This window comes from Chlorocebus sabaeus, chromosome 6 (genome assembly GCF_047675955.1).
Source record: "Chlorocebus sabaeus isolate Y175 chromosome 6, mChlSab1.0.hap1, whole genome shotgun sequence".
Lineage (NCBI taxonomy): Eukaryota > Metazoa > Chordata > Mammalia > Primates > Cercopithecidae > Chlorocebus > Chlorocebus sabaeus.
Genome location: NC_132909.1, coordinates 8989371 through 9014300, shown reverse-complemented (window position 1 = coordinate 9014300; position 24930 = coordinate 8989371). Strand labels below are relative to the sequence as shown.

General features: G+C 52.5%; 2 protein-coding genes across 3 annotated transcripts in view; one reads left to right on the top strand and one right to left on the bottom strand.

Annotated features, from left to right (window-relative positions):
* Positions 1-596: 596 nt before the first annotated feature.
* On the bottom strand, positions 597-24695 carry GYS1 (glycogen synthase 1). Of its 2 annotated transcripts, XM_007997484.3 has the most exons (16): positions 24379-24695; positions 22645-22826; positions 18094-18285; positions 16793-16978; positions 16404-16548; positions 13688-13805; positions 13221-13341; positions 12499-12605; positions 8831-8890; positions 8658-8736; positions 7166-7279; positions 6765-6891; positions 3405-3500; positions 3023-3186; positions 2239-2319; positions 597-2090 (listed from the first exon to the last, which is right to left on the bottom strand). In XM_007997484.3, exons 1-16 carry the CDS (start codon positions 24494-24496, stop codon positions 1767-1769), a joined length of 2214 nt encoding a protein of 737 aa, XP_007995675.1. In that variant the 5' UTR covers positions 24497-24695; the 3' UTR covers positions 597-1766. The 2 variants fall into 2 exon arrangements, with proteins under 2 accessions (XP_007995675.1, XP_007995677.1); XM_007997486.3 differs by lacking the exon at positions 22645-22826.
* Positions 5803-24930, top strand: part of RUVBL2 (RuvB like AAA ATPase 2) — a 41769-nt gene continuing 22641 nt past the window's right edge. Inside the window, exon 1 of the mRNA XM_073016202.1 lies at positions 5803-5820. The gene's annotated coding sequence lies outside the window, so the exon portion shown is untranslated. The remainder of the gene's footprint in view (positions 5821-24930) is intronic.

Genomic DNA, 24930 nt, shown 5'->3' with positions numbered 1-24930 from the left:
AGGGACATCCTGTTATCAAAAAAAGAAGTGGCCAGGCACTGTGGGTCACACCTGTAATCCCAGCACTTTGGGAGGCCGAGGCAGGCAGATCACCTGAGTTTAGGAGTTTGGAGAACAGCCTGGCCAACATGGTCAAATCCTGCCTCTACTAAAAATACAATTAGCCCAGTGTAGTGGCGTGCTCCTGTAGTTCCAGCTACTCAGGGGGCTAAGGCAGGAAAATTGCTTAAACCCAGGAGGTGGAGGTTACAGTGAGCCAAGATTGCTCTCCACTGCACTCCAGGCTGGTGACAGAGCGAGACTCCGTCTCAAAAAAAAAAAAAAAAAGCTACACAAGGTTCACAGCTGTCCTATAGATCTTCTTCCCAGTCACATAGCCCCTTTATGCCAAAGATGTCTTAAGCCAAATTTTTGCCACTTGCAAATCAAGGCCCAAGTAAGCAATCAGAGGTACCTTCCGTGAATGACTCTGGAATTTTAGAACAGCAAAATCCAAGTGTCTCTAGACTAGGAGGATGAGCTCAGACTAGGGAAGGGGTGACGTTGGGGGGACGTCAGACCCAGGCCCACCAAGTATTCATGTCTGACCACACCTGGAATTCTTAAATATAGATGTATTTTTTTCATCTCATCTCCAGACACATTCCAATCACACCCCTCCTGCCCTCCCCTCCCAACTGCAAACCAAGCGGTGCAGACACAGCACAGCACACATGAGGGTCCCTCCTTTTCACCAAAGCTGAAGGCAGGGCACAGTTTGGGGATGGAAGAGCCTCGAGGTAAATGTGGGGGGGGGGGGTTCTAGAACCCAGTGACCTCAGTTCCGGATCATGGGAAAGGGACTAGTATGCAGCAACGTGGTAAGGTTCCAGATCTAGAAGCCAGGACCTAGAACCTAGTGGTTTCACAGTGGGCTGAGTGGTTGGGAACAAGCCAGGTTAGGGGTGGGGGTAGACAGCCAGCTCTGTCCTCTGCAGGCAGATTCCCTGGAGGGAGATCTCAGACAAAGAAAGGAGGAGTAGGATCTGGTCCAGAAAAGGCCAGAAAGGCAGGAAGGCATCTGGACTGAGACTGTGTGTCCTCCAGAAGGAATGAGCAGCCAAGTGGTTCTGCCACCTCTGGCTTGGCCAAAGTGTAGGGGATGACAGGAGCCAGATGGAGGGATCCTCCAGGCAGAGCCTGGCTCTGACATGCCAGGGAGGGCTAGAACATGAGCCCATCCCAGAGCCCAAGTTCTGGAGTTGAAATGGAGGACCATCTGCTCTCAGTTACCTTCAAACTCTGAAAAGTGCCCCGGCTCTGGACTTGATTGCCCCATTTGCAGGGACATCACGTGGTTTCCAGCACTTGGTGGCCCGCATGCTGGGCCTGAGCATGGCCTGCTCTGTATGCTGTAGAATTTGCAAGCCTTACGGGGGCTCTAGGAGCCCCACACCTGAAAGCACCATGCCAGGTTTCCTAAAACCTCTGGCACCACCGCAGAGTAATGGCAGATTCCTGGCCTCTGGGAAGCGGTCCAGGCCCAGGGGATTCCAGGGTGCGGATTATGCACTCTGGAATCAGAGAAAGGCACAGCTTTGTGGATTCTGGAGTGCAGGAACTTGGAAAGTGGAGCTGGAGGGGCTGGAGTGTTTGGCGGACTGAGGGGGGGCACTGCGGGGCCACATCCAGTGCGGATCTGGAGCAGGGGTTTAGGAGCAGCCCCCATCTGCATCCTCTCTCTGGAGCAGGGAGGCAGGACAGGCAGGGAGTGTGGTGGGGGGGACTTAGTTACGCTCCTCGCCCAGGGAGCTGGTGGGGCTGAGGGGCTCGCTGGGGGTGCTGAGCGAGCTGGAGGTGGCCGTGTCCACAGAGTTGCGCTTGCTCCCGCTGGTGGAGGAGGTGCAGGATGCTCGGCGCGGCCACTCTGGTGCACGAATGTTGCGCCGATCCTTGGCGGCCTCCTCGTCCTCATCGTAGCGCTCGCTGTCTTCCACCAGAGGCCCGTTCCGGGGATCCTCCTCGTCCTCGCTCTGGTGCGGGCTGGAGTGTCGTGACAGTGAGGGCGACGGTGGCACCGAGGCCGGCCGTGGGTAGCGGTACCCTTGGGCCTGCATACGGGGATATGGGTGCAAACCAGGGTGAGCTGAGGACCTCACAGTCCTACCCAGGCATCCAGCCACCTCTAGGCCTTCCCATTCCAGGAGGGACCCCCAGCCCTTTAGCTCCTGGCTAAGCAGAAATCCAGGGTCCACTCACCGCATCCGCCTCGCTGGGCTCGTAGGTGAAGTGCTCTGGAAAGGCCTTGGACAGCGCCATGTGGCGCGCAGACATATAGTACTAGGGGAAAGGAGGGGAGGGGGCAGAGGACGTGAGAGCCAGGCCCCACCCCCAGGCAGATGATGGGGCTCCTGGCCATACCCTTTATGCAGATGAGCACACTCTGCTGCACCATTGGGCCTGCCCCATGCAAATAATCCATCGGACTCCACCCCTTATGTAAATAAGCAGATCTATGAATGGACAGTTTCTGAGCCACACCCCTCAAACGGGGCCGAATTCTCAAGTCAGGCACCTCTTTGGCCACACCTTTATGCAAATGACATGCCTAACCAATGTTCTTTTTTTTTAAACAAGGTCTTGCTCTGTTACCCTAGGATGGAGTGCAGTGGGGTTGATCAAGGCTCACTGCAGCCTCAACCTCCGGGGCTCAAGAGACCCTACCACCTCAGCCTCCCCAGTAGCTGGGACTACAGGCACGCACCACCACACTCGGCTGAATTTTTTTTTTTTTTGTAGTAGAAATAAAATGTTGCCCAGGCTGATCTCTTAACTCCTGAGCTCAAGCGATCCTCCCTGTTAGGCCTCCCAAAGTGCTAGGATTACAGGGATGAGCCACCACCGCGATCGGCCTAGTTCATTGTTTAAAGGGACAGCAACTGTTAGAAGTAGGATGAGACCCTTCACCCTGCACCAAAGACCCAGAGCCAGGAGCGGCTGATTTCCCAGGAGAGGGTAGGAAGTGGAGGAGGGGGGGTCCTACCCGGCCTAGGTATTTCCAGTCCAGAAGGTCGGAGAGGCGCTCCGTGCGGTTCCGCTGGATGATACGCTGCCGCCGGCTCTGCTGACAGAAGCTGTAGAGGAAGGAGGTGAGCTGCGAGCAGGAATCATCCAGGCTGCGGAACCGCCGGTCGAGAATGTAGATACCTGCGGAGGCCAGGACCTGGGTTCAGAAAATGTCCTGGGGAGATCTTCATTGTCTCCAGGACTCTGTAGCACCAGGACCCTTCCTCTCCCAGGGACCCGAGAGTCCCCCCATTTCCTGGTGCCCCTGGTCCCCAAGGGTGCAAGCTCCTCCTTCCCAGGATCCAGGAGTCCCGGCTCTCAAGCCCCCTTCTGGAATCCTCAGGGGCCTGGGCGCTGACCGTAAGCTGAGGGGTCTGCAATGTGTTCCTCCATGAAGCAGCCGAAGCCGGAGAGATTGGTGGAGATACTGGGGATGCCCATAACCGTGCACTCAGCTGCGGGAAGGCAGGAAAGAGACCCACTTAGCTTACCCCATCTCCTACCGTCTTAATCGCAATAGACGCCTCAACAGCGCCCTCTACCGGCGCCTGTACCAAGTGCCAGGCGCTGTGCGGAGCGTCGCTGTGTGGAGCGTCGCTGTGCGGAGCGTCCCTGAGCCCCCACAACCAAGCTGTGCATTTCCCTATTTCTCAGAGGGGACACTAAGAAACTCAGAAAAAAGAATTACTTGCTCTTGCTCCAAGGACTCAGGATGCGGGAAAGTCTATAGTTGGGAGATTAGGATGCTAATTTATTGAGCGTCCCGATGTCCGTTTGACTTAACTCTTACAACCTGTAGGATTGGGCCAAGGTCCATCATTCTACTTAACTGTTCACAACCTGTAAGATCCTTTCTTGTGCCAGTATCTTGTACAGACTTAGTCTATTTTGATGGGGGGTAAGATAAGGTCTCTCATTATTAGTATCCCTGTGTACAGAGCATCTACTGCGTCTTGTTTAATACCTTTAACAACCTTGAGAAATAGTTCAAGGAATGTATTATAATTTTTTGATGGATTTTTATGCCTTTTTTTTTTTCCTTTTGAGACAGGGTCTCACTCTGTCACCCAAACTGTAGTGCAGTAGCACAATCTCGGCTCACTGCAACCTTCACCTCCCGGGTTCAAGCGATTCTCGTGCCTTAAGTCACCTGAGTAGCTGGGACTACAGGCGTGCACCACCATGCCCAGTTAATTATTGCATTTTTAGTAGAGACGGGGTTTCACCATGTTGGTCAGGCTGGTCTCGAACTCCTGACCTTAGGTGATCCACCCATCTCAGCTTCCGAAAGTGGTGAGATTATAGGCGTGAGCTAGTGCGCCTGGCCCAATGCTATTTTTTTTTTTTTTTCTTGAGACAAAGTGTCACTTTATCACCCAAGCTGGAGGACAGTGGCTTGATCACAGCTCACGGCAGCCTTAACCTCCTAAGCTCAAGCAATTCTCCCACCTCAGTCACCCAAGTAGTTGGGACTACAAGCACACAACACTACTCCTGGCTAAAAAAAAAAAAAAAAAAAGGCCAGGCACGGTGGCTCATGCCTGTAATCCCAGCACTTTGGGAGGCCGAGGTGGGTGGATCACGAAGTCAAGAAGAAAAAAAAAACATCCTGGCCAACATGGTGAAACCCTGTGTCTACTAAAAATACAAAAATTAGCTGGGTGTGGTGGCACCTGCCTATAGTCCCAGCTACTCCGGAGGCCAAAGCAGAATCACTTGAACCTGGGAGGCGGAGGTTACAGTGAGCCAAGATTGTGCCACTGCACTCCAGCCTGGTGATAGAGCAAGACTCTGTCTCAAAAGAAAAAAAAAAATCTTTTATAGAGACAGGGTCTCACCATGTTGTCCGGACTGGTCTTGAACTCCTGGGTTCAAGTTATCCTCTCACCTCAGCCTTCCAAGGTGCTAGGATTATAGGTGTGAGCCACTGCTCCTGACCTATAATTATTATAATAATAATAATAATTATTATTGTAGACAGGGTCTGACTCTGTCGCCCAGGCTGGAGTGCAGTGGCACGATCTCAGCTCACTGCAACCTCTGCCTCTGGGGTTCAAACGATTCTCCCATCTCAACCTCCTGAGAGGCTGGGATTACAGGTGCCTGCCACCACACCCAGTTAACTTTTGTATTTTTAGTAGAGATAGGGTTTCACCATGTTGGCCAGGATGGTCTCAAACTCCTGTCCTCAAGTGATCCTCCCACCTCAGCCTCCCAAAGTGCTGTGATTATAGGCGTGAGCCACCATGCCTGGCTTGATCTATAATTCTTATTTAAGTGTTTCTAAAAACTTCTGTAAACTGCAAAAATAGGCACTAAATATAATAGGTCTGTGAGGCATGGTGGGGTGCACCTGTAATGAGGAAAACAGATACTCAAGAGGCTGAGGCAGGAGCATCACCTGAACCTAGGAGTTCCAGGTGAGTCTGGGCAACATAGTAATACCCCCATCTCAAAACACAAACAAATAGTTAAAAAGTATTAAATATATATTTATGATATAGTTTGACTCTGTGTTTCCCCCCCACCACCAAATTTTATCTTGAAATGTAACCCCACGTGTCGAGGGAGGGAAATGATTGGATTACGGGGGTGGTTACCCCCCTGCTGTTCTCATGCTAGTCAGTGAATTCTCACAAGATCTCATGGTTTTATAAATGTTCATTTTTCCCGCCCCCTCACATACTTTTCTTTCCTGCCACCAGGTGAAGAAGCTCCCTGCTTCCCGTTCTGCCATGACTGACTTTTCTGAGCCCTCCCCAGCCATGTGGAACTGTGAGTCAATTACACCTCTTTCCATTATAAATTACCCAGTCTTGGATTTTTTTTTATATATAGCAGTGTAAAAACAGACTAATACTATCAATCTATCTATCTATAAAACAAGCGCTATGGGAAAAAGGGAATTAGGGCTGACCACATGACTCCTAATTATCATGCCAGTACAGTTTGCAAGACTTGTTAAATTACTAATTAGGAAACGGCACTTATTTAGCTTTCATTTATTTATTTATTTATTTTTGAGATGGAGTCTCGCTCTGTCGCCCAGAGCACTGCACTGCTGGAGCACAGTGGTGTGATCTCAGCTCACTGCAACCTCCACCTCCCAAGTTCAAGCAATTCTCTGCCTCATCCTCCCGAGTAGCTGGGACTACAGGTGCGCACCACCACACCTGGCTAATTTTTGTATTTTTAGTACAGACAGGCTTTCACCATATTGGCCAGGCTGATTTCAAACTCCTGACCTCGTGATCTGCCCATCTCGGCCTCCCCAGGTGTTGAGATTACAGGCGTGAGCCACTACACCCGGCCTTATTTAGCTTTAAAAACACTGGCTAATGTGAACCAACAAGAGGAAGGTAGAGTCGATGGGCACTGGGAATGTCTTGCGAGGAGACTAGGCCACACTCAGCTGTGTTTGTGAATTGTGCATTTCATTGCTGCTATTTGGGGGGCCAAATGCCCATGCACTGGGACAAATCAGTGTGACCTGTGATATCCATTTGACCCTAACTAGTCCTCAAAACCCAGTCTTCTAGTTTCTCAATACATGAGCTATTGTGTCACAAAAGCAGGCACTGTAGCAGAACAGATGATTACCATTGTTCCTATTTTGCCAAGAAGGCAACAGGGTCACAGAAGGCCAGTGCCTTGCCCCAGGACATGCTAGCTCTGACTGGGACGCCATGACCACACTGTCCCCTGCCCACTACACTCACCCGGCGTGTAGCCCCAAGGCTCATAGTAGGATGGGAAGACCCCAAGGTGACAGCCACGGACAAACTCCTCATAGTCCACTGGGAGCAGGGGGCTTGTGGAGGAGAGGAACTCCGGGTGGAAAATCACCTGGTAGTGAAAAAGAAGGGCTCAGCCCAGGCGCCTTGTTTAGCTAAGCCCTGAGATCCCAAGGTGGCCCAGAGAGGGTAAAAAGCTTGTCTAGCATCACACAGCATGTGTTTGGCAGGACCAGTGTTCAAACCCAGGTCTGTTTGAAGCCAGGGTTCCTTCTAACCACAGCAATGCATTTGATAAAACATATGGGGAAATGGAGTGTGTGAGACCCAGGACCCAACCCCTTCCCTCTGCCGTGCCCAACCCAGCCCTGACCAAACGCCCTCACCTTCACCCTGTCGGCACTGCTATTGAAGAGGCCGATTCGGCGGATGGTGGTCAGGATGGGGTCTGAGGAGTCATCCAGCATATTGTGGGTGCACACAGGGGGGAAAGACTGCCGCTGTAGGAGCCACAAGAAGGGTAGGGGGTCATGGAAGGGACAGAGAACTCCCTACTTCCCCATGAGCCATGCTGACCGCGGGGAAGCCAAGGAGGCCACAAGTGCCACCAGGCCAAGGAGCAGCAAACCCGAGTGAGTACTAGGAGTTGTGGATCCACCAGGCTCTAGTAAAACCCCTAAAAATACAAAAAATAGCCAGGTGTGGTGGCGGGCACCTGTAGTCCCAGCTACTTGGGAGGCTGAGGCAGGAGAATGGCTTGAACCCTGGAGGCAGAGCTTGCAGTGAGCCGAGATTGTGCCACTGTACTCCAGCCTGGGAGACAGAGCAAAACTCCGTCTCAAAAAAAAAAAAAAAAAAAAAAGAACTACAATTCCCAGCTGTCTTTGAGGCAATGCCAGTGTTAGCAACTCCCTTACCTCCAAGCACTATGAGGAGTTGTAGCTATCTTGTTATTTACTCTGGGCTCTATCATTAAAGAAACCCAAAGAAAGTATAACTATCCCCAGTCAATGGGGGTGGAGACTGTACCAATATGGCAGCAAGCTTTGGAGGCTGCTGGGAGTTGTAGCTTCCTTATGAAAATTCACCTCCAATCGCCAGGCGCAGTGGCTCACGCCTGTAATCCCAGCACTTTGGGATGTTGAGGCGGGAGGACGACAAGGTCAGGAGATCAAGACCATCATGGCTAACACGGTGAAACCCCGTCTCTACTAAAAATACAAAAAAAATAGCCGGGCATGATGGTGGGCGCCTGTAGTCCCAGCTACTTCGAGGCTGAGGCAGGAGAATGGCGGGAACCTGGGAGGCGGAGCTTGCAGTGAGCCAAGATTGCACCACTGCACTTCACTGGTACAACTTCACTTAGGGAGGCACTTAGGGTGGGCTGTTTTCTGTGGCTTATTCTGCCACGGGGGTTGCTGGGAGGTGCGGCTTTTCTAGGACTCTGGGGTCAGTGAACAAAGGGAAGCTTATTTATTTATTTTTATTGTATTTATTTATTTTGAGACAGAGTCTCGCTCTGTCGCCCAGGCTGGAGTGCAGTGGCGCCAACTCAGCTCACTGCAACCTCCACCTTCCAGGTTCAAGCGATACTCCTGCCTCAGCCTCCCAAGTACCTGGGATTACAGGTACCCACCACCATGCGTGGCTAATTTTTATATTTTTAGTACAGACGGGATTTCACCATGTTGTGCCTCCGTACGTGAAGTTGTACCAGTCAGCACATGCCCTTCTGTGGATCTCAGAATAGATCCCTTAATAAAGGGCTGCAGGAGAAAGCAGCACTCCCGGCAATCTCTGGGGTCTGAGCTGGTGTGGCAAGCTGCCGCTGGGGCTGCCGGGAACTGCCATCTCTCTACACAGAGGTCCAATCCATACCTGCGTTGCAAAGATGGCTCTCTTCATCATAGTGAAGTCTTCCTTATCCAGCATCTTGTTCATGTCAGGAAGGCTCCCACTGCAAGGCAAGCAGGGGCATGCGTGTGAGAACAGAGTGATGAGAGGCTTAGTCAGGGCCTAGGAGGGCACAGGGCTGAGGGCAGGGCACTCACACCAGTAAGGATTCGTAAAGCTTCCTCCCGAACTTCTCCTTCACCGTGTTGGCCGTGTCCCTGGAGGAAGCAGAGCAACAGGGTCACCTACACACCAGCTGCCAGTTACTATTAGGCTTCTTTAGTTTGTTTGTTTGTTTATTTTGAGACAGAGTTTGGCTCCTCGCCCAGGCTGGAGTACCATGGCGTGATCTCAGCTCACTGCAACCTCTGCCTTCTGAGTTCAAGTGATTCTCCTGCCTCAGCCTCCCAAGTAGCTGGGATTACAGGCATGTGCCACCATGCCTGGCTAATTTTGTATTTTTAGTAGAGACGGGGTTTCTCCATGTTGGTCAGGCTGGTCTTAAACTCCCGACCTCAGATGACCCGCCCACCTCGGCCTCCCAAAGTGCTGGGATTATAGGCTTCAGCCACCACACCGGAAGTTTATTTCCTAATTTATTTATTTATTTATTTTTTTGACAGAGTTACTCTGTCACCCAGACTGGAGTGCAGTGGTACGATCTTGGCTCTCTGCAACCTCCGCCTCCCAAGTCCAAGCAATTCTCCTGCCTCATCCTCCTGAGTAGCTGGGATTACAGGCACCTGCCACCATGCCTGGCTAATTTTTGTATTTTTAGTAGAGACGGGGTTTCACCATATTGGCCAGTCTGGTGTCGAACTCGTGACCCCTGACTGGTAATTGGCCACCTCGGCCTCCCAAAGTGCTGGGATTACAGGCGTGAGCCACCGTGCCGGGCTACTCTTAGGTTTCTAGGGTAGCAAGAAAACTGAGGTGTGAGCAGGGAAGCCGTGCCCTGGGGCCTCCAAGCTGGAGGATGGGAACCCAGGGGGCAGGCCCTGGAAGGCTTAGATCCCACGTGCCTGACATCAGCTGTGTGGTCAGGGACAGGTGGCCTTCCCTCTCTGACTGCAGTGACTCATTTTTCAGATAAGGATGAAAATAGAATCAACCTCAGAGGTTTGCAATGAGGACCCAATGATGTCATGCAAAAAAGTACACATAGCAAGCCTTCCAGAAATGTCAACTATTATTAGGACTTGTACTTGTCCTGCAGATGGCAATGCTAAGCCCCATTTTATACGAAAAGAAAGATTCTGAAAAAGGACCATTTAGGCACACAAGTAAAACTGGCAGTGTCACATGACACCCCACGGTCACTCTTCTACTTAAAATCCTCCCATAGCTCTGGCCTCGTTTTTCTTTCTTTTTTTTTTTTCCTTTTGAGACAGAGTCTCGCTCTGTTGCCCAGGCTGGCGCAACCTCAGCCACTTTCTAGGTTCCAGAAATTCTCCTGTCTCAGCCTCCTGAGTAGCTGCAATTACAAGCGTGCACCACCATGTCTGGCTAATTTTTATATTTTTAGTACTGATGGGATTTCACCATGTTGACCAGGCTGATCTCGAACTCCTGACCTCCAAGTGATCCACCCGCCTCAGCCTCCCAAAGTGCTGGGATTGTGAGTCACCACGCCCAGCCTCCTCTTTTTTTTTTTTTTTTTTTGAGACCGAGTCTGGCTGTCACCCATGCTGGAGTGTATTGGTGCGATCTTGGCTCACTGCAACCTCTGCCTCCCAGGTTCGAGCGATTCTCCTGCCTCAGCCTCCTGAGTAGCTAGGACTACAGATGCGTATCACCACGCCCAGCTAATTTTTGTGTTTTTAGTAAAGACAGGCTTTCACCATGTTGGTCAGGCTGGTCTCCAACTTCCGACCTCAGGTGATCCACCCACCTCAGCCTCCCAAAGTGCTGGGATTACAGGTGTGAGCCACCACGCCTAACTTCTTTTTTCTATTTTTGAGACAGAGTCTCACTCTGTCGCCTAGGCTGGAGTGCAGTGGCGCAATCATGCCTCACTACAGCCTCAACCTCCAGGGCTGAAATGATCCTCTTGACTTAGCCTCCCAGGTAGCTGGGACTACAGGAGCGCCCCACCATCCTGCCTCACTTTCTACCCCTTCTCTATGAGGCATGCCGCTCCAGCCCCATGGGCCTACCCACCGTGTCTCAATCATGCCTTAGGGCTTTGCATTTACTGTTCCCCAGATACCCACAGGGTTTTTTCCCTCGCCACCTTTCCTCGTCTCTGCCCAATAACACTTTCTCAGTGTGGCCTGTCCTGACAACCCCGTCTTATATTCCAGTTCTGCTTTATTTTTGCCCGAAAGTATATTCCGTCTACAGGATTTTCTAGAATACAAGCTCCATGAGGAAAGGGATCTTATCTTTCTGGTTCACAGCTGTATTCCCAGGACCTGGAATACCTGAGGGTGGATCACTTGAGGTCAGGAGTTCGAGACCAGCCTGGTCAACATGATGAAATCTCATTGGTACTAAAAATATAAAAATTAGTCAGCACATAGTAGATACTCAGTATCTGCTGCTAATGAATGAATGGTTTTACAGATGAAGAAACTGAGGTTCGCTGGGAGGCGGAGGTTGTAGTGAGCTGAGATCACGCCACTGCACTCCAGCCTGGGTGACAGAGACTTTTTTGAGACAGAATCTCAAAAAAAACAAAAAACAAAAAACAAAAAAACTCAGAGAAAAGAAAAAGAAACTAAGCCGGGCGCAGTGGCTCACCCCTGTAATCCCAGCACTTTGGGATGCCAAGGCGGCTGGATCACCTGAGGTCAGGTGTTCGAGATCAGCCTGGCCAACATGGTGAAACCCCGTCTCTACTAAAAATACAAAAAAAAGGGAGGCATGGTGGCTCACACCTGGAATCCCAGGACTTTGGGAGGCCGAGATGGCTGGATCACCTGAGGTCAGGTGTTTGAGATCAGCCTGGCCAACATGGTGAAATCTCGTCTCTACTAAAAATACAAAAAAAAAGCTAAGTGGCTCACGCCTGGAATCCCAGGGAGGATTCCTCGGCCAGGCAGGTGGATCACCTGAAGTCAGGAGTTCAAGACCAGCCTGGCCAACATAGTGAAACCGCATCTCTAATAAAAACAAAAAGTTAGCCAGGTGTGGTGGCACTCAGCTACTCGAGAGGCTGAGGCAGGAAAACCACTTGAACCCGGGAGGCGGAGGTTGCAGTGAGTCGAGATCGTGCCATTGCACTCCAGCCTGGGCGACAGAGCAAGACTCCATCTCAAAAGAAAAAAAATAATAAAAGAGGGCCGGGTGCAGTGGCTCATGCCTGTAATCCCAGCACTTTGGGAGGCTGAGGCAGGCGGATCACAAGGTCAGGAGTTTGAGACCAGCCTGGCCAACATGGTGAAACCCCATCTCTACTGAAAATACAAAAATTAGCTAGGCATGATGGCGTACACCTGTAGTCCCAGCTACTCGAGAGGTTGAGGCAAAAGAACTGCTTGACCAGGAGGCGGAGGTTGCAGTGAGCCAAGATCGTGCCAGTACACTCCAGCGTGGGTGACAGAGGGAGACTCTGTCTCAAAAAAAAAAAAAAAGAGCCGAGTGTGGTAGTGGGTGCCTGTAGTCCCAGCTACTTGGGAGGCTGAGGCAGAAGAATTGCTTGAATCCGGGAGGTGGAGGTTGCAGTGAGTCAAGATCACGCCACTGCACTCCAGCCTGAGCGACAGAGTGAGAGTGTCTCAAAAAGAAAAAAAAAAAAAAAGGCTGAGACTCTAGGAGAAACACAGGACCCAAAGTACACAGCTGGGAGTGGGCTGGGCCGGGGTCTGGAGTGAGGGATGCTGACCAAAGCTGTTTGCGCACGGCTTGGCCTTTGAGGGTTTCCACGTTGAAATTGTTGGTCCGCGCCGGCATGATGAAGAAGGCAACCACTGTCTGCTCACTGCCATTCACCTGCGCAGAAAGAAAGCAGGGGGAGGCCAGGATCATGTCGGGGAAGCCTGGGACCAGCCAGCCTTTCTGCCAAGACTGCTGGGATCCTGCCATACCCCTTCCTGTCAAGGAGAATTATAGGACAGTCGCCACTTGGACTCTGCCCTTCTTTCTGGGTCTCTATACTCCCCTCACGGCACCCTAACACACGCAGGGGCTTTCCTACCCCCATCTTCCTGGGTTTCTATTCTCTCTGTTATTTCTCGTTTTGTTTGTTTGTTTTTGAGACAGCGTTCTTTTTCTGTCGACCAGGCTGGAGTGCAGTGGTGTGATCTCGGCTCACTGCAACCTCCGCCTCCCGGGCTCACGTGATCCTCCCCGTTCACCCTCCCTAGTAGCTGTGACTACAGGTGTGAGCCACCATGCCTGGCTAATTTAATTTTTGTATTTTTTGTAGAGATGGGGTTTCACCATGTTGCCCAGGCTGGTCTCCATCTCCTGGGCTCAAGTGATCCTCCTGCCATGGCCTCCCAAAGTGTTGGGATTACAGGCATGAGCCACTGCGCCTGGCTGTTCTCCCCAGTTATAAACTGCTTTGCTTGCCCTCCCTCTGTCCCCTCATAGCCCAGGCCTCACTCTGAGCAGATAGTTGAGCCGGGCCAAGGCCTCCAGGAAGACGTCGGCACCTTTGTTGGAGAACTCATAGCGGCCGGCGATAAAGAAGTACAAGGTCTTGTCCAAGTTGAAGTCCAGATGCCTAAAGAACCCACAAGGCATGGTAAAGCCCAAAGCCCTCACCCGCTAGCCCTGGCCTCAAAACTACAAATCCCAGAAGCTATGGGTGGGGGCAGAGGATGTCTTAGGTAATACAGAGGCATCACGGGGCCTCCTGGAAGTTGTAGTTTTTCTCTTCAGATGGGGCTTTCCTTTAATCCTCAGCCCATTGTTCCGGCGCTCAAGAACTAAGGAGGCCGAATACCCAGGTGCCCCTTCCCTCAGACCCAGGAGTCTGGGCCCCCAGCTGCCCCCTCCCTCCCCCAGACCTAGATGGTTAGGCTCCCAACGCCCTCCTCTCTTAAGACCTAGGTATATGCCCCACGTACCCATAAAAATGGCCCCGCACAAACTCCTGGATTCGAGCCTTGCTCTGAGCATGGAGGTTCTGGAACTCATGCATGGCAGAAAACTTCTTCACATTCAGCCCATTGGGGGTCACAATATCTGGGATTGGGGGTGAGGGTCCCATGTTTTATTTGTTCATTCAATGTTGTGGTTGAATGAATACATGAAGAAAACACCCTTTGTTTGCCTTTTGCAATTTCTTTGTTTCAATAGTGTTCCTATGAGGTCCCCCCTCCTGCCTTTTTTTTTTTTTTTTTGGAGACAGGGTTTCTCTCTGTCGCTCAGGCTGAAGAGCAGTGAGTGGCACAATCACAGCTCATAGCATCCCCGACCTCCTGGGGTCAAGCAATCCTCCCACCTCAGCCTCCCAAGTAGCTGGGACTACAGGCGTGTACTACCACACCCGGCTAATTTATTTATTTTGCTTTTGTAGTGATGGGGTCTTGTCATGTTGCCCAGGCTGGTCTCAAACTCCTGGCTTCAAACAGTCTTCCTGCCTTGGTCTCCTAAAGTGCTGGGATTACAGGTATGAACCACCATGCCTGGTCAGTTCCCTTGGTGACACGTGTACCCTGACTCCGAGATGCCTTCTTGCCTGATATTACTTGCATAGGTTCACAAGCACAAGTGTCAGTCTCCTCGGCTCCTGCAAATGGCTTCCAGGGATCTGATCCACACTGGTGATTCCAGGAAAGTTGTAGTTCTTTTGTTTCCCCTTAGTCCACCCTGAGACGGAAATGATTAAACATCCCCAAAGTCCTGCTTCTCCTAGGATATATCGTCTACTTCCAAGCTTCTTACAGGGACCCAATCATTTCTTCTCCTCACAGAAAATTAAAGTATATCAACGAAAAACTACAACCCCTATCAGCTCCTAGGGCAAAGTTCTGGGAACATATGGAGTTAACCAGTCAAAGGCTTTCTGGGAGTTGTAGTTCTCACCTTATACTCACTGAGAAGGGATACCAAGGGCTGGGAAGAATGCCCAGTTCCGACCTTACCTTTTTCAAAAACAAAGTCCACTGATCTTCCATTCCCTTTCATAAGACCAATCTACATTAGCCAATTATAGAATTTTATCATATCTGAAATTAACATGAAAGAAATTATACCTCCCATTAGCTTCCAGAGTATATAGTCAGTGGGCCTCAAATACAGGTCACGACCCCCATAGCCTTCTGGGAGCTGTAGTTCTCTATTCTTTAGGAAAATAATGGTAACTGATGGTCCCCAACTTAGGACTTAGGATGGTCCAAGTTATGATTTTTCTTTTCTTTTTTGAGACAGAGTTGCGCTCTTGTTGCCTAGGCTGGAGTGCAGTGGCACAATCTTGGCTTACTGCAACCTCCACCTCTTGGGTTCAAGAGATTCTCCTGCCTCAGCCTCCCGAGTAGCTGGGTAGCTGGGATTACAGGTGCCGGCCACCATGCCCAGCTAATTTTTGTATTTTTGGTAGAGACGGGGTTTCACCTCATTGGCCAGGCTGGTCTTGAGCACACGATCTCAGGTGATCTGCCCACCTCAGCCTCCCAAAGTGCTGGGATTACAGATGTAAGCCACCGCTCCCAGCCAAGTTATGATTTTTCAACTTTATGATGGTGTGAAAGTTACACACATCCACGTGTCCAATTTTGGATGTTGATGAGATATTCAACACTTTATTTTTTGAGATGGAGTCTCACTCTGTCGTCCAGGCTGGAGTGCAGTGGTGTGATCTCAGCCCACTGCAACCTCTGCCTCCCAGGTTCAAGCAATTATCCTGCCTCAGCCTCCCGAGTAGCTGGGATTACTCCACACCCAGCTAATTTTTGTATTTTTAGTAGAGATGGAGTTTCGCCATGTTGGTCAGGCTGGTCTCGATCTCCTGACCTCCCCATCTGCCTGCCTCGGCCTCCCAAAGTGTTAGGATTACAGCTGTGAGCCACTGTGCCCGGCCTATTCAACACTTTATTATAAAATAGGTTTGTATTAAAATTAGCCAGGCGGGTGCCTGTAGTCCCAGCTACTCGGGAGGCTGAGGCAGAAGAATGGCATGAACCTGGGAGGCGGAGCTTGCAGTGAGCCGAGACAGTGCCACTGCACTCCAGCCTGGGCGACAGAGTGAGACTCTGTCTCAAAAATAATAAATAAATAAATAAATAAAAATAAAGTAGGTTTGTATTGGATGATTTTGCCCAGTTGTAGGCTAACATAAAGTGTTCTGGGTACATTGAAGGTATACTAGCCTAGGCTATGATGTTCACTAGGTTAGGTATATTAAATGCATTTTTTATTTTTTGAGACAGGGTCTCACTGTGTCACCCAGGCTGTGACAAGGTCTCTCTGGGCCACCCAAATCATGCAATGGCACGATCACAGCTCACTGCACCCTTGACCTCCTAGGCTCGAGCAATCCTCCCACCTCAGCCTCCTGAGTCGCTAGGGATACAAGCACACACCACAATGTCTGGCAAATTTTTTAGCCAGGGATTCGCCATGTTGCCAGGCTGGTCTCAAATTTCCGGGCTCAAGTGATCCTCCTGCCTTGGCCTCTCAAAGTGCTAGGATTACAGGTATAAGCCACCATGCCCAGCCGAATACATTTTCGGTTTATGCTATTACAACTTACGGTGGGTTTCTTGGGATGATGAGCAACTGGCTTTGGCATAGACAGCTGCCTACCTCATTCATGTCTGGGGACTTCAGCCCAGCCCCTACCTGGTTTCCTCTTGAGCAAGTGCTGTGCCTCGATGGCAGTGATCTGGGACACAGTAGTGAAGACGTGAGCGCAGTGGGCTGCCGCCCTTTCCATGCAGTAGCGGTGATAGATCTGCCTCTCCCCTGCTTCCTTGTCCACGTTGAACTGGGTGGGAGGGGACAGCATTCAGGTTAGAAGGACTGGGGAGAAGAGTCTGGAGGTCCAGACACTGGGGTCCTAAGATAAATTGGTGCCTGGGGCTGGATTATTGGGTCTGAGGTAGGAAGGGTCTGGGGACTTGGACTCCTGGGTCCTGGGAGAAGAGGGGGCGCCATCCCCTTGGGCCCCCTGGAGCTTTGGGTTTCCCTGGCATACTCGCAGTCCCCCATCTGCCACGGTCCCAGCTCACGTTCTCCAGGTTGTTGTAGAAGTCCACAGCACCGGCACACAGGTAGCGCCCCAGCAGCGTGGCATGGGTGGTGAAAATGGTTGCTACAGGCAGTCGCCGGGCACGACACAGGCAGAGTCCAATGCCTGCCAACCACTCATGGAAGTGGGCAACCACGTGTGGCTTCTCCTCACTCTGCGCGAGGAACTGTGGGCAACAGGGACAGGGCTGCTGTCTCCACAAGTGTCAGGAAGAGAACTGGCAATCCCCAATAGGGACAAGCACTCGGGGAGAGGCAAATCTGTCACCACTACTGCACAGAGTGGGCAGCAGCCCACTGCAGCAATCCCGACCGGATGGGGACCTGTAAATCCCTGAGCTACCCCAGGCTGGTCTTGAACTCCCGGGCTCAAGTAATTGCCCCTCCAGGGGTTGACAAGAACTGAGGATCTTTTGGCCAGCCTTCTAAGTCCTGGCAGGGTAAGATTGGAAAGACCGAAGTTTTCACGTCCCCGGGTCCTGGACATAGTCCCTAAAGACCCCTTGTCTCAAGGGTATGCTGTCTGCACCCAACACTGGAAAAAAGGACTACAACTCCCAGAATGCCATAGGAGCAGCCAGTTCCTGAATTATTTGTCCCAGGGCAAGGGAAATTAAGTTTTTTTTTCTCTCTCTGTCACCCAGGCTGGAGCGCCGTGACACGATCTCAGCTCACTGCATTTCCCACCTCCAGGTTCAAGCAATTATCCTGTCTCAGCCTCCCAAGTAGCTGGGATTTGGGATTACAGGTGCCCACCACCATGCCCGACTAATTTTTTTTGTATTTTTAGTAGAGACGAGGTTCGGCCGTCTTGCACTCCTGGCCTCAAGTGATCTTCCCCCATCGGCCTCCCAAAGTGCTGGGATTACAGGCATGAGCCACCGCATCCAGCCTGGAAACTAAGCTTCTTGAGCCTTTTAAAACCTAGAAGGGGGTCAAAACCAGGTCAGTCTGGGGATTCATAAGCATCCAGGGCAGCATCTGAGCGCTGAGCCCAGCAATATCACACTAGAGAACTACAACTCCCAGAATTCCTCGGATAAGCCCGCCTGCCTCACTTTGAGCTAGAATCCCTACACTTGGAAGACTGGAGTAAATGAAGTTGGCATCGAGAGTAGAGCCTGGGCCCTGGATGTCCATGTCCCCAAAGGCCAGGGCTAATCCTTGGATTAAAGGACCCTATGGCTCCCAGAATGCCCAGGGAGAAACCCCAGCCTCTGGCCCAGCAGTTGATGGTCATTGTAGTTTCAGGTATGGGTGGAACGTGTCAGACGGGGCCTACCTCACCCAGGAACCAGGTGGTGAGAAAGCCAAAGAGGACAGCATCGTTGGCCTCGCGGTCGTACCACGGCACTCCGATGTTGCAGGTATCCCAGAGCTCTCCCTTCCAGCGCTCCAGGGCCCAGGCTGACGCCCCCACATCCAGGAGCACCACCAGAGGGCCTCCCTCGATCAACCAGCGCCCAAAATACACCTGGAAGGGGGTGGGGTGGGCACCATAGGGAGGCTCAGGGCTTCAACCTCACATATGTGTGCATCTGTGGTTCTTCCATTTGCAGGCAGATGTCTAGACTTAAGCCTCAGCTCCCTTACCTTCTGTTTCCGTATCTGCTGCTAATTTCTCACCTGCTGCCTTAGCTTTATTTTTCTATTTGCATGATTTATTCCTGCCACACATTTTTTCCATCTCTGTTGCAATATTTTCCCTGCCCCTTGCTTACTTTCTTTCTTTCTTTTTTTTTGAGATGGAGTCTTGCTCTGTGGCCCAGGCTGGAGTGCAGTGGCGCAATCTCAGCTCACTGCAACCTCCGCCTCCTGGGTTGAAGCAATTCTCCTGCCTTAGCCTCCCAAGTAGCTGGGATTACAGGCACCCACCCCAACACCTGGCTAATTTTTTGTATTTTTAGTAGAGATGGAGTTTCACCATGTTGGCCAGGCTGGTATCAAACTCCTGACCTCAAGTGATCTGCCCTCCTTGGCCTCCCAAAGTGTTGGGATCACAGGCTTGAGCCACCGCGCCCAGCGTCATCTTTAATTTCTTTTTTTTTCCTTTTTTTTTTTTTTTTGAGGTGGAGTCTCGCTCTGTCACCCAGGCTGGAGTGCAGTGGCATGATCTCGGCTCACTGCAACCTCCACCTCCCGGGTTCAAGCAATTCTCCTGCCTCAGCCTCCCAAGTAGCTGGGACTACAGGCACCCGCCACCTGCCTGGCTAATTTTTTTTTTGTATTTTTAGTAGAGACAGGGTTTCACCATGTTAGCCAGGATATTCTCGATCTCCTGACCTTGTGATCTGCCCGCCTCGGCCTCCCAAAGTGCTGGGATTACAAGCATGAGCCACCACACCCAGTTTAATTCCTGTTTAATTCCTATAACTGCTACACTTCTCCCGCTCGCTGCCTCCTTTCTCTGCTTATAACCACACATGTCACATGTCCTGTCTCTCTGTCCCCACTGCCCTGTCTGACCACTCTGCAAATAATTTCTCCTACCTGCTACCTGGTTTCTGTACTTGCTGCCACATTTCTCTTACCAACCATCTGCATCTCCCAGTGTCTTTTCTTTCTGATGCTAATTCCTTCCATGGGATGCTTCTTTTTTGTTTTGAGACAGGGTCTCGCTCTGTTGCCCAGGCTGGAGTGCAGTGGTGTGAACATGGTTCACTGCAGCCTCAACCTCCCTGGTTCAACTCCCCCACCTCACCTCCTACGGGTGTGGGCCACCACGCCAGGCTAAGTTTTCAATTTTTTGTGGAGATGGGGTCTCACTCTGTTGCCCAGGCTGATCGTGAACTCCTACGTTCAAGTAGTTTTCCTGCTTAGCCTCCCAAAGTGTTGGATTAGAAGTGTGAGTCACCAAACCAGGCCCTTTTTTATTTTCAGAGACAGGGTCTTGCTCTGTCCTCCAGCCTGGAATGGAGTGGTGCAATTATGGTTCACTGAAGCTTCGACCTCCCAGGCTCAAGCAATCCTCGCACCGCAGCTTCCCACATAGCTGGGACCACAGGTACACGGTACCACAGCCCGGCTAATTTTTCAATTTTTTGTAAGGACAGGGTTTCACCATGTTGCCCAAGCCGGTCTCAAACTCCTGGTCTCAAGTGATCCACCTGCCTCGGCCTACCAAAGTGCTGGGATTACAGGCGTGAGCTACTGCACCCAGCCTGTAATCATTCTCTTACTGTTCATGCTGCCACTTTTCTTCCCCTTGCCGCCTTGTTTCTCTTCCTTTCGTCACATATCTGTCACCTGTGACCTCTTTCCTCTATCCATAGGCCCATTTTGTAGTACACAGCCACCTCCCTCCCTCCCTTCCTTCCTTCCCTCCCTCCGTCTCTCCTTTCTTTTTCTTTCTTTCCTTTTCTTTTCTTCTTTTTTTTTTTTTTGACAGGGTCTCACTCCAGTCACCCAGGCTTGAGTGTAGTGGTGCAATCATGGCTCACTGGGCAGGGCACAGTGGCTCCAGCCTGTAATCCTAGCACTTTGGGAGCTTGAGGCAAGCGGACTGCCTGAGCTCAGGAATTTGAGACCAGCCTGGGCAACATGGTGAAACCCTGTCTCTACTAAAATACAAAAAATTAGCCGGGCGTGGCAGCATGCGCCTGAGGTCCCAGCTACTCGGGAGGCTGAGGCAGGAGAATTGCTTGAACGCGGGAGGCGGAGGTTGCAGTGAGCCGAGATTGCACCACTGCACTCTAGCCTGAGCGACAGAGTGAGACTCTATCTCAAAAAAAAAAAAAAAAAAAAAAATCATGGCTCACTACAGCCTCGACATCCCATCCTCCCACCTCAGCTTCCTGAGTAACTGGGATCACAGGCACGCACCACCACGCCTGGCTAATTTTTTGTATTTTTAGTAGAGACGGAGTTTCACCGTGTTGCCCATGCTGGTCACGAACTCCTGGGCTCAAGCTATCCTCCCACCTTGGCCTCCTGAAGTGCTGGGATTCCAGGCATGAGCCACCATGCCCAGCCATGCTGCACATTTCTAACATAGCCCATCCTCTGTCCATGCCCCAGGGCTGCATTTTTCTTTTCTTTTCTTTTTTTTTTTTTTGAGATAGAGTCTCGCCCTGTCACCCAGGCTGCAGTGCAGTGGTGTGATCTCGGCTCACTGCAAGCTCCGCCTCCCAGGTTCACACCATTCTCCTGCCTCAGCCTCCTGAGTACCTGGGACTACAGGCGCCCGCCACCTCGCCCGGCTAATTTTTTGTATTTTTTAGTAGAGACAGGGTTTCACCGTGTTAGCCAGGACGGTCTCCATCTCCTGACCTCGTGATCCGCCTGCCTCGGCCTCCCAAAGTGCTGGGATTACAGGCGTGAGCCACCGCGCCCGGCAAGGGCTGCATTTTCCTAGCCACTGCCATGTTTCTAAGACTTGCTGTCTCACTTCTGCCTCTGCCACATTTCTCCAGTTGGCTGCTTTCCTCCCTGAGACTACGGCCTTGGTTCTGGGCCTGCTGCCACAGCAGCGAAGCAGCCCCACTCCTCGCCGACCTGGCTTTTTCCTGCCCGGAGCCTCACTCTGAGGCCCCTCCCCCTCCCAGCTGTTGTCTGCCCTTTTGCTGGGGGGGATATTCTTAGGCCCCCAGCACGTGGGAAGCAGCTGCCCTCAGGAAGGGACTGGGCTGTTCTGGGTTCCCTTAGGGACACAGTCGGGCCTGAATGGATCCCAGACCCCACCCCAAACCAGAGGCTGTGAATGAGTGAAGGAATCACAGTACCTCTCCGTCCCCGGCCAGGACCTGTCTGTCCCTCAGCCCTGCTGCCTGATGGCTTTCTCCTTGGACAACAGTGTGTCTCTTTCCGTCTTCATCCTGGGGCCCTGGAACTCCCCCTCCTCTCTAAGCCCTGATCTGCCCATCTCAGACTCTGTCCTGTGGATCTGTCCGCTAACCTCTCCTCTCTTCCCCGATATTCCATGCTTCTCTCTCCTTCTAGGACTGACTTTCTGAAACATCTGGCGGCCTCTCTTCTGTCCCTAGTCTGTCTCTTACTCTTGCCCATGGCTCCATCCACCCTTCTCCCTTTGTCTGCCTGCCCCCTCACTCTCCAAGCTTGGCTGTTAGTAACAATAATCATGATGATCATAATAATAATAATGACAATCACTGCCCACACACTGTGCTAACTTCATGCCAAGAACTCTACTAACCACTTTATCCTTATTAACTGCTTCCTCCTCCTGGCACCTCTAGAAGGTAGATGCTATTAGCATGTCCATTAGCCAAGGACACACAGGGGCAAGTGGAGGGGTGAACTTGAACTTCAGGCTCCAGAATCCTGTCCCTGCCTGAACCCAGGCCCACTTCTCCCCAGCTCTGCCTGGCTGACTGGCTTTCTTTTATGAGACAGAGTCTCGCTCCATCACCCAGGCTGGAGTGCAGTGGCCCAATCGCAGTTCACTTCAACCTCCGCCTCCCGGGTTCAAGCGATTCTCCTGCCTCAGCCTCCCGAGCAGCTAGGATTACAGGTGCCCACCACCATGCCCAGCTAATTTTTGTATTTTTAGTAGAGATGGGGTTTCGCCATGTCGACCAGGCTGTCCTTCCATCTTGCTCTCTTTCTCTCTGTGCGTGAGGACCTTGGCCTCTTGGATCTCCGTCTCAGTCTGTCTTATACTTGCCATCTGTCTGTCCATTTGCCCATGTCTGGGATCCACCCGCCCACTTCCAGGCCCTGCATCTGTCTGGGTGTCCTATCACACCTCCTTCCTGTGTCCAAGCCTGCTTCGCTCTCTGGCTAGGGCTGTCCCCCCGCCCCCTCTCTGTCTGTGGCTCCCACCCTGATGGCAGGCTGTCCACCCACTTCTGCCCTGGGCTGGGCCATGTCCCACCTTGCAACCCTTGCTGTTCATGGAATCCAGTGTCTTCTTCAGGGCCGGGGTGGGGGCCTCCAGCAGTTCCACCTGGGTCCTCACGCCCTGCTCCGTGTACGGCCCCACCAGGTAGTAGTTGTCGCCCCATTCATCCCCCGTCACCTTCGCCTTCGTCTGCAGCACCGTGTAGATGCCACCCACTGTGGGCCCAAGCGTGTGAGGGCAGGCCCCGGCCAAGGTCCATAGTTCTGGGGCCTGGGGTGGGGTGGGCCGGGGATATAGGGGGCACTCAGGCCCCAGACAGCTAGCTCAGGGGGAAGAGGGGACTGGGAGCCCGTAGTTTGGAGTAGGGGTTGGAGGCTTGGATAAAGGGAACGGGGGGCTGGGGGGCAGTCCTCCTGGGTCTAAGGGAGAAGGGGGCTGGGGTCAGGACTCTGAGGGAGGATGGGGCTCAGGCTAGACTTCTGGGTGTGAGAGAGAAGGAGCTGGGGGCTGGGACCCCTGGGTTAGAGGGAATTAGGTACTGGGGCTCTAAGGATGGCAGACCTGAGGACTACGTGGACCCAGGTTCTCGAGTTCCCAGCTCACAGGAGCTGGGTTTAAATCACAGCCAGGCTCCAAAACCCAGTGAGGGAGACCTCCTCATGGCCAATTCAGCTTCTCACCATTGCCCAAGAGAAGCCTGCATGGTCATTCCCTGCCCCCAGGGACCCTGCTGACCTGCCTCCCAATTTCCTCTCCCTGACTAGGGACACGAACATGCAGGGCCCTGTCTCTCCCATGACCCCATCCCAGCCCCAGGACCCCAGCCCCCACCCCCAGCCTCCTCCCCTCCTGGAGCCCAGGCCCTGGTGATATCCGGCTGTGTGTTCATCGGCCCCCTGTCCTCCTGGGAGACACAGTCCCTTTCCCCTCCAAGACCCAGCAAAACAACCCCCCAGAGCCTGCTCTTTGAGGTGTGAGATTGGCTTGTTCCTGGGGATTTCAGCCCCAGCCTTCTCCAAGGCCAGAACCTCAGCTTTTTGAAGCCCAAGACACAGAAATGCGGGCTGCTGGCCCCTCCCATCCTAGGGCCCAGCCCCTGACTAACTCAGGACTTCCCAGCCTTCCCCTATTCCAGCATGCACGTGTCCCAGGCCACGGGCTCCTCTACTCCTAGGAACTAATAGCTCAGGCCCTCAGCTCCTTGAAAGCCCAGGCATTCAGGCCCGCAAGCCTCTCCCACCCTAGGATCTAAGGATTAGAGTATCCAGCCCGTCCCATCTTTATTCTTAAGCAGCCAGGTCCTCAGGTCCTCCCACCGCCGCTCAGGCCTCCTATCTCCCAGTCAGCTCTCTCTCAAATCTGGAGTTTTATCCCCTAGACTATGCTGTTAGGGTCACAGGTCTGAAACACCGGCAGCTTCCCAGGCTTGCACACAGAAATCCCATCCCTCCGTCTCCTTCCCTGTTCAGGACCCAGGTATCTAGTCTCTCGGAAGCCTCCCTCCAGGACTTAGGAGTCTCATTTTAGCGCCCTCTTCCCTAGGACCCAGAACCCGGGCTTTCAGCCTCCTTTCATCGCAAGTCAAACTAACCATCCCTCTCCCACCCACCTCCGGCCTCCCAGCCCCTCAAGGACACAGGAGTCACAGCCTCCTTGCCCTGGTCCCAAGGGTTCCCCTAGTAGCCCCGTCCTCCTACAACTCAGAGTTCCGGGCCCCCATCCACTACTGTCCTTCCCTTCAAGGGCCCCGACGCCTGGCGTGCTCACCCTTGTTGGCCACCTCCCAGGCCACTTCGAAGAGCACTGTGTTCTCCAGGTCGAATTCATCCTCCCAGTCCTCCAGTCCTGGCAGTGAGGACATGGACAAAGTGCGATTTAAAGGCATGGCTGGCGCAGGAAGGGGGCTCCGGGGACCTCAAGGTAGGGACCCCGGAGGTGTCCAGGGAATGCACCAGGTAGGGTGCGGGGCCGAGTAGCTAGCGCCCGACGGGAAGCTTGCAAGACGCTCAGCTTCCTATTGCAAGACCGCACCCCCGCCCCGAAGCCTTCGGACCTAGGCAGAAGGCGGCCGCAGCGTCACTGAGCCCAGTGGCACCCCTGCAGTGAAACCTCGCAGCCGTCAGTAGGCAGTGGCCGCCCCCGCAGCCAGCGCCATTGGCTCACGCCCGGGGGCGGGGATTTCCGCGTGTCCCCATTGGTGGAATGGGTTGGAGTCGCTGTGTCCCGGCCCCGCCTCGGCCCTGAGAGCTCCAGGGGGCGGAGCTTGCCGCTGCGCTCTACAGAAACGATTGGCCTTCAGCTCTGTCAATCTGAAGCTGG